Raw genomic sequence first — 9,994 nt, forward strand, 5'->3', positions numbered from 1 at the left:
GTGGGAATTTAATAATGAAATACGATGGGATGGGGTGTATAGGGTGTTTACAATAGACAACGATGGGGGGGGTTCTTCTGATTGAACAGTGTACGGAGTTCTAATAGTGGGCTACAGCAAGTGGGGTTCAGCACAATGGGATACAGTACAGTCAATAAGCAACTCTAGATACAGTGTGGAAATGTAAAGCGTACCCAAAAGAAATGCAAGATAAAATGGTAGCTTCCATATGAGTTAATAGCTAGATACACAATGTAACACAGTGGCATCAATGTAAATACAAAGTATATCAGAACAGTGGAGGCAACCAATGGGGTGTTATAATTACAAGTAAAATGTGAGTTACAGTACAACAATACAATATCAAAATAAAGGCTGGGTCAAGAAACAGGAGGGGGTGGAGTGAGTGATTAGTGGTATGCAGACGAGCGGCTGGAAGCAGCGAGAGACTCTGAAGCCCTGCAAGGTAAGGACAACGGAGCAGTGTGATGGTGATCTTCGGTAGGGGAGGGGCAGCAGAGAAGTGTAAAGAAGGGCTAGAGAGAGGTTTAAGCAACAAGCGGACACCAAAAACAAAGGTAAAAAAACAGCAAAGGTTTTGGGAAGTTTCACAGGAGGAGAAGCAGCAAGGGGTTTGGGAAGTTCAGAGGGTGATGCAGACGCGGGGGGGGGGAGCAGCAAGGAGCTGGGAAGTTCGGAGAGAGTGCAGATGCGGGGGAAAAGCAGCAAAGGGTTATAACAGGGAGACACGGAGGAGCCCACAGAGGGGGAGATTGGAGCGGGGGAAAAACACACACGGGAAAGTTCAGGGAGAGATCGGGACAGCAGGAAGGCGTATTTAAGCAGCAAAAAACCTTATCTATCTTAACCAATGACTAGGCAAAACAACAAATACCACAATTCTAAGCAAAGCTATAACAAGCAAATATACGGAGCAACAAAACAGTTAACTATAACAAGGCAGTTGAAACTTACAAGCTCTACAATCTTAACAAACTATGATTTATTAAACTAAAAAAAACAAGACCTATGGTGCACCTTATGCTATGATGAGGTTACAGAGGGCAGAGTGGTATGTGCCCAGGATACAGCTCCCAAGGAAGCCAAGGGATGGTGGCTGAAGCCAAGGGATACAACTGGAAGCAGGGAGCCCCGAGGCAAAGCCCACAGGAGCAGAGCTTAGCAGCGGCACAAACTTATTTTTAGCAGCAAAGTGCCGCGGAGTTTAAGAGCGGTTTTAAGACACAGACCGAGGTTTAGCTTGAGTCTGTGTGCTGGGGAAACAGAGCCAGCAGCTAAAATAATAAAATAAAAGTATAGAAAATTTTACAGAGGAATTCTTACCAGTCCCCAAGGCAGCAGCAAAGGCAGAAGCAGTAGCAACTTCAGAAGAGGCAAGGAGGGCTCGGTACAGTCTCAATAATCAGGAGATCTCTCAGGTAGCAATTCATTCTTCGTGGGGGGGCATTCAAAAAACGGGGGTACACTCAAAAATAAAATGAGAGTGGAGAAAGGACCCCCCAGAACCCCTGGCTGATCAGACCAGGCAACAATGCAGGAACCTTTCTGAGGTGTGTTTCAAAAATGTCTGGTTTTAAAGGCAAACTTGGGCAGTTTCCCGCCAGTAATCCTGATAGGCTCCCTCTGTCACAGGGGAGGGGGCACAGGGAAAAAACTGAAGGTAAGCCCAGAGACATGCCTGGACATAGTCCTGTGCAATAGGTGACTCAAGAGCACATGAGGCCTATGACTCATGCCCAGGATCTTAAAAACACATTAGGTCTTGCAGCTCTGGACATTACCTACCCTACACCAAGCCCAGGCTCAACGAGGTGATAACAGGACTAACCCTTTGAACAGGGCAGTGGTCCCACTTAGCACGCAGCACAAGTGGCCATCCCTTTGAGAAGGGCAATGGCTCTTGTTAAACAACTTAAGGGGCCCTCCCTTTGAGAAAGGCAGTGGCCCTGGTAAACAACTTAACAGCCAGGGAAGGGTGGCCACAGGAGAACAGAAAACAAAATGGAGTCTGAGGACAGCTGTAAGAAACAAAATGGAATAGGGGATAGCTGTAACAGACAATGGCATTCTGAGAATTATTCTCTGCATAAATGGGAATATTGAGTACGAATAGAGAAACAATTTTACTTCTGTATTTGGCACTGAGGCAACCGCTGCTGCATCAATTTGTAATGCTCACAGTTTAAGAAGGAAGATGATAAATTGGAGAGATTTCAGAGAAAATACACAACAATTAAATGGTAAGAAAGCCTGCCTTATAGTGATATACTCAAGGAACTCAATCTGTTTAGCTTAAAAAAGAGAAAGTTAAGGGATGACTTGAATGCAGTCTATAAGCATGTACACAGAAAAAAAATATTTAATGGCCTATTCAATCTAGGAGGGAAAAGTATAGCATGATTCAATGGCCAGAAGTTGAAGCTAGAGAAATTCAGACTGTAAATAAGGGATTTTTTTTAACAATGAGAGTAATTAACCATTGGTACAATTTTCTAAGTGCTGGGGTGGATTCTCCACTACTGACCATTTTAAAATTAAGATTGGATGCTTTTTTTTCTAAAAAAAAAGTATGTTCTAGGAATAATTTTGGGGAAGTTCTATGACCTATGCTGTAAAGGAGGTCAAACTAAAAGATCAGAATGATTATTTGTGGCCTTAAAATCTTGGAATCTATGATGGACATAATACAAAAAGAGAGAGCGACCGAGAGACCCTCAGTTTGTCCTCTTTCCACAATGGAAACTTCATTTAAAATCTTTCAGATCAGTAACATTTACATTATATTTCACCATTATTATTATTATTATTTCATATTCTTCTTAATCCTTCTCCAATTCTAAACACAGTGAAGGATGGATGCCAGAAACCAGAATGCTGTTGCTGAATTCATCCTCTTAGGGTTCAATAGCCTACAAAGATGGCAGGCCTTTCTTTTCTTTACCTTCTTCCTTCTTCCTTCTGCTTTGACTATAACGGTCAATGCCACCATCATCGCCACCGCGTGGAAGGACAACCCCCTTTACACACCCATGTACTTCTTCCTGAGCAACTTCTCTTTTATGGAGATCTGGTACACCACAGTCACCGTGCCCAAGATGCTGTCCAGCTTCATGGTGGAGAGGACCACCATATCTGTGTCGGGCTGCATCATCCAATTCTATGCCTTCTGCTGCTTGGGAACCACAGAGTGCATGTTTCTGGGTGTGATGGCTTATGATCGCTACATTGCCATCTGCTACCCGCTGCACTACAGCACTCTGATGAACAAAAAGGTCTGCACCCGGCTGGCTGTTGGCTCTTGGGTGAGTGGTTTCATTGGCAATTTGCCTCTCACCATCTCTACCACTCAGTTCTTCTTCTGCGACCCCAACAAGATCAACTACTTCTTCTGCAACCTGGCACCAGTGCTGAACCACTCATGCACAGACACCTCAGTCAGCGAGATGATATTCTTCACCTTCACCTGGGTCATCATCCTCTGCTCCTTCCTGCTCACTATGGTGTCCTATTGCTTCATCATCTCCACCATCTGCAGGACGCCCTCCACCATTGGCAGACAATGGGCCTTTTCCACCTGCGCCTCCCACCTCATCGTGGTCACCATTTTCTACAGCACTGTCACATTCATGTATGTCTGGCCCACAGTGCGCTACACCTTCCAGGCAGACAAGGTAGTCTCTGTCTTCTACTGTGTAGTCACCCCGCTCCTCAACCCTGTCATCTACAATCTGAGGAACAAGGAAGTGAAGGAGGCACTGAGGAGAGTGCTGTGCGGCAGAAGAAGGCTGAATTGGAAGAACGTTGGACTCATTGACTGGGATAGTTAAGTGAAAAGGAGGGGGATTGTGGATGACCAATGTTAGACTGTCCTATCCACCAAGGCCAAAGCTTTAAATAATGATGGAAGCTATTGGTCAGCAATTGATAGTAGGGTGCTCTTCCCATTTCTGCATTGCGGTTAGAGAAAGAAATACCTGTGTGGGGGAGGTCAGGACTTCTGAGTTCTATTCTCAGATCTTGGAGAATTGTGGGGTTTAATGGATTAGACTGAAAGGTGGGGGGCAGGAAGTCAGGACTCTGGGTTTTATCTCTGGCTCTTTCAGAGGAGTGTGGTCTAGTGATCTAGTGGGTTAAAGCAGGTGATGGATGGGATTTAGGACTCCTGGGTGGTACACTTGGCTATGGGAGAGGAGTATGTCATATTAGCAGAGGCTCAGATTCAGGATTCATGGAGTCTATTACTTGCTCTGCTCCTGATCCCTTGTGTGACATGGAACAAGGTAACAGGCCTTATTCACCATTGTGAAGCACACTTTTTTGGAAGAAAATAAGTCTGTTAAGTGGTTTATTGGTTAAACTCAACTTGATGGTATTTCTCTGTTTCTCTGCAAAATGGCAGTGTCTGAATGCCCAGATCAGCATTTTCATGGATTGTTCTAGGCACCACTGGGCAAGACCCTATTGATTTTGGGGAAATCAGAGTCGGGAATTGGGGACAGAGAGTGCCCCTGACATCTGGTTAACAGGGCCAGATTATCACAGGTATTTAAATGCCTACAGATGCAGATAGGTTCCTAGTGGGATTTTCAAACATTCCTAAGCGGGTGAGGTTCCTAACTCTCATTCAGATCACACCAACTCCCTCTCTGTACTCCATAACCAAGCATACAAACAAACACATATACATCCACACACGTCTCAAGTACCTAAACACCCACATAACTCTGTGTCAGATATCCCAGCATCCCTAACGCTCCACAGATATCCAACACACACCTCCAGCCAACACCCCCACACACATCCAAACCTGAATATGAGTAAACACATACCCAACAGCTACATTCCCACATATTAACATTGCAAACCTTCCACCCACCTCAACTCTCCCCTCACAGCCCCAGCACCCCGACATAACTTGAGCCAACACATACCTGTGCCCCATATGCACACACATATAGTCACCTCATATATATAATCATGCCATCCCCTGTCAAAAGCACCCCATGCCCCATTTATAACCCCATCTCTTGCAGCTACACCCACACATTGGACACCCACATCTTCAGATGCTACACACTAGCCCAACAAAGACCCTAAGCTCACACACAAAGATGTCCCGCTTCTCTTTGAAATTCACACCCTCCCACTAAGAAGTTCATCTTACAACATATTCCAACCCCACATATACCTCACCACTTTCTCTCTCTCTCACACACACACACAAAAGCGTGCGCACACACACACACTCTTCAGCAATCTCCATCTTACACCTCTCAACACACTGAACCTTCTCCACAGATATCCATTGTACATACCCCACATCTCATTCTCTATAACACCTCCAAACAAACTTTGCACACACATCCTCACTGACAAATGAACATCTATCCCAAAGAATTAACTCTCTCTCCCACACTCTTAAGTCCTACACACAAATATGTTCATACACATTATGTATTTTTATCTCACAAATGGTACTTTAGTTTATTTTGTTAAATTTTTCCTCCTTGTAATTTTGATGATAGCTAACGATAGAGGGGGAAAGAGGTGTGTATGTGTGTGTTGGACAGCCAAATAAATAACCAAATGAGGAAAACAGCTTCTTGAACAAAGCTTATACCTTGCTAGATTGAGTTTTAGGCTTTTAGGTGTGTGTTTTCACTTTTACTTGCTTTGAATCATCTCTGCTTTTAATAGGTTTTGTTGGGCATCACTTAACCTATGTCTCTTTGTTAATAAATTTGTTTTATTTTTACAATAAACAGTCTCAGTGCTCAGGTTTCAGTGTAGCAGCCCTGTTAGTCTCAGTGCTGTGTTTGCAGGAAAGCATGTATTTACCCCAGCTAAGTTAATAACCTGCAGTGTTTTTTTTTCTTCTTTAAAGGAGGAAACAAACTTTATTATTTCTCTGAATGTTGCAGGAGAGGCCTGGATACTTCAGGGCACATAGTTTGGGGAAAAGTCAGGAGTTGAAGTGTGTTGGGGTCACCTTGTGAGTAGCCACCAAGGCTCGTGGAGACAAGGGAGTGTGACTAGGGTGTTGCTAGCAGGCTTCTGGAGTCACAGTGGCTGATCCAGGGATGCACAGACATGTGGGATGTGACCTGAATACTTGTCTGCAGCCTGCTGTTCTGTGCACGGCTTTCCCTGGGTAACTCTTCTGTTGTTCCCAAGAGCCAGTGTTAGCTGCACCAATGTAGCTGGCTGATTCAGCAGACCTCAACGTTAATCATAAAGAAAGACCACAGGCTCAATCTGGTGATGAAAGGTCAACCAGGTTTATTGTCAACAAAGCACAATATCAGTAACCTGCATACCAAGCTATAGGTTCACTAGCACATGTTTGCCCATCACATAGTGTTGTCCCCATGGCCAATACAAAGCTGCCCTTCCTATAACTCTACTTCCACTGAGGAAAGGGGGCAATCTGAGGACCATGAGGGTTTTTTGCATATACAAAGGTTGTAGGATGGAAACTGTGTTTTATTACCTCTGTGCACACTGTGTGTGTCTGATATAGTGATGTCTTGTACCCTGAAGTTAAGGAATATTGATATGCCATTGTCAATTCATTTAGAACTCTCCTTTTATACATTGAGACAAACAATTTATGTATTACACTCCAGACGTTATTAGTTACCATACTTGTACCTTGTACTGGATAGGTTGAACAAAACATCTTCTTCCATTATCCTGTCATTCCTCCTTATCTGACAGGGGGTCTGTGTTTTCCTGTACCATCTTCCTAAGAATGTTAGTGGTTACTATTCTAGCGAGGCATTCTTTGGTTCACCACTTACTTCGGTTCATATAATAGCCATACCTTGACCTCCAGCAAGTTCTACACTGGCTGCTGGTGCCCAGAGAAGAGAATCACAACAACAGAGCAATTAAGGCACCCAGGTTAACAGGGCAGGTGGTGAAACATCTCCTCACTAGTCTGGATTGCGCTCCAGGATGTGACAGATTGGTCTGCACAGAGGTCACTGACAGCAGGGTGTGAAGAGGACAGCCTATCATGCCAAAATACAAACATAATGAGGTCACTGAAGCCCCCGTCAGTTACTCTCAGTTGCTCCTCCTGCATCCTTTGTGCTGTTTCCTGGGTAAACTGGTCACCTGACCTCCACATCTCTCTTCATTCTCCAACTCCTCTGGCTGGCTCTTGCAGGGTGGGCCCAGGCCATCAATTGCCGGGATACAGAGTTTCCGGCCATTGTCTGAGTCCAGGGAAATAGACGGCAGTCACACCTACCCTCTAAGGGTCTCTGCCACCATCACACAACCTTGTCCTACTACCTAGATATTTGTGCAATGCACAGAGGAAACTGAGGCCCACACTAAATTCATAAAAAAAATTAAGAAAATTTCCACTTCATCACAGACAGGGCTAAGTGCTTTGTGGCAAGAAGAGCGTGGAATTGCAATGAAACCATTGAGCTGGGGTGTGTGACTTCCGCAGAGGCAGGGAATTGATGTGCAACGCAGGTGTCCAGAAGAGAGGGGACTGGGCACTCAACTGTGACAAAGTGGGATGTATAAACAGTTAGTTTGCATGATGACAAAGTTGCACATGTGGAACTCAAAGTGGAGAGCTTGTGTTTGGTGTTTGGGGAAGGTTTAACCTGCTGGGTACAAGCCTGTCTCATGCTGTAAGAAGGTAGTAGTGATTCAGTCTGGACACCTTGAATAACTCTGAATAGTGACACAGCTATGCTCTCCCTCTCTGATTTTCCCAAATGATCCCTGCACCACTACTCACACTTGCTATACACGAGTTTATTAGCAGTGGTTGACATTCATCTGCAAAAAAAAAAAAATCTGTCTCATAAAAGGGGATTTGTTGGAATCAACATTTTTTGACTGGAAAAAAAAAAGCACTCATAGTAGGACTAAGTATTATCTAGATGTCAACGACTCCTCAGTTAATGCCCCAAAACTGCTATCAGGTCTCCTCTCTCAATGCAATATCAGCTCATTCAATGACTGCCTGCTCCAGATGCTCTTCTTCTACTTAATCAGTGCTGCAACAATGTTTTGACTTGTGATTATGGCTGTGGATAGGTATATGGCCATCTATAAACCACTGCGATACTTGACTCTCATGAACCAGGATGTGTGCGGCGGGGCTGGTGACAACGGCATGGATAGGTGGATTTGCTCATTCTACTGTACAGATTGAACTGATACTCCAGTTACCATTCTGTGGTCCTAATGTCCTAGACAATTTCTATTGTGATGTCCCTCAAGTCATCAAACTGGCCTGCAACAATACTTACTTGATCGAAATACTGATGGTCTCCAATGGTGGGCTGCTCCCCATCATAGTCTTCATCATTCTATTCACTTTGTACACTGTCATCTCAGTCAAGATAAAGACATATGTCACAGAAGGAAATCCTAAGGCTTTGACCACCTGTGGAGCCCAGATCATCATTGTGAGCTTAATTTTCATTCCAAAACATTGTTGTCTATGCTCAGCCCTTCAAGAAACTCCCCATGGCAAGATGGTCTCAGTTCTGTACACTCAAGTCACTCCCATGCTAAACCTGATGATTTACACGCTGAGAAACACTGAGATAAAAAAGGCCATTATCAGAGACTGATGAATAGAATGCTGATGCCAGGGGGAAAAAAAAAGACATGATTTATTCTTGAAGGGTCATTGCTATTAGATACCAGATCTCAGTATGTCATAGAGGGGATATATATACCTGTCATGTGAAAAAGAGATCAAATGCTGGTCAATCATGAAAAATTGTGTTCAGAAATAAGTCAGAGCCAAGGGCCTGAATCATCAATGAGGTCTCTGGGGCCAGCTGGTGTAAATCAGCCTAGCTGCCTGAGCTTAGAAAGCAAGATCCCTAGCCCATGTAAATGTTCATAGGTCTATTGCAGTCAATAAGCAAAATCCCCAGCTGGTTTAAATAAATGCAACTCCATTGGAGTCAATGGACAAGAATCCCAGGTAGTGTAAATCAGCATAGTTCCATAGGCTATGTGGGCCAGATCCATAGCTAATGAAATTTGACGTCACTCCCTGAAAGTCTTCAATCAGCTGAGGATCTGAGTTTGATAATTTTTGCTAAAAATCTATGAATAATTTCAAAAGGGAAAAAAAATCAGAGAAATCAAAGTCTTTTCAGGAAAATCTTTTAAAAGAAGAATATTTTATGTATCATAAGTAATTTTCTAAATACCATAATATTATTATAGAATGTTCCAAATTAGCAATATGGATTTTATATTACATGGTTATTCTTTTCTCCTTATACACAGTTGTTGAATATTAATGTTTCTCATCTGATTAGTAAGCAGTGTGATTTAATAAAATCCATTCTTTACTTTCACAGATAATTAGAGTTAATTCTTTTATACAACATTTCTAGTTCTATTTTTGTCCATAAAGTTTAAACTAGAATTCTCTTTGGTTGCCTTTTCCACTAATCCTGACATTAAAAAAAAATTATAAACAGAACTGGTCAATCTTTTCTTGTAATAGAAACTTATTTAACAGTAGCTTTTTACCAAAAGTTGGAAATAATATTAAAAACATTTGGGATCTAAGTGTGGTGACAAATTTATCCGATAACTGTATTCAAATATCACTAGACAGATATACAAGCCAGCCTCCCTGCACACACATTCATTTCAGTCTCCTGTCTTCCACACACACACACACACACACACACACACACACACACACACACATTGAGCAGGGCATATTTCCTCCAGCAAAGACACATACACACACACACACACACACTTCCGCCCTCTCCTCCAGTTCTCAGTTGTGTTCTGAGTACATTGTCAAATGGGAAATTTTATAGTACGATCTAGAGGTAATGCAAAATGATGTGTGTGCTCCCCCTGCTTCATTGGGGTCTGAGCCCCCAGAAGGAAAAGTCCCCATATCCCATTGCCCACCCCTCTGACCAGCCAGTCCCTGCAGAGTGCGGACAGAGCAGAACCC

At 43.3% G+C, this 9,994-nt stretch overlaps 1 protein-coding gene across 1 annotated transcript; it reads left to right on the forward strand.

The window, feature by feature from the left end:
* The first annotated feature begins 2,873 nt into the window (after positions 1-2,873).
* LOC115637835 (olfactory receptor 6B1-like) lies at positions 2,874-3,848 on the forward strand. Its single transcript, XM_030539451.1, has one exon. The coding sequence runs from the start codon at positions 2,874-2,876 to the stop codon at positions 3,846-3,848; it is 975 nt and encodes a 324-aa protein (XP_030395311.1).
* Positions 3,849-9,994: the final 6,146 nt, after the last annotated feature.

The sequence above is a fragment of the Gopherus evgoodei genome, chromosome 21, assembly GCF_007399415.2.
Source record: "Gopherus evgoodei ecotype Sinaloan lineage chromosome 21, rGopEvg1_v1.p, whole genome shotgun sequence".
In the NCBI taxonomy this organism is placed as follows: domain Eukaryota; kingdom Metazoa; phylum Chordata; order Testudines; family Testudinidae; genus Gopherus; species Gopherus evgoodei.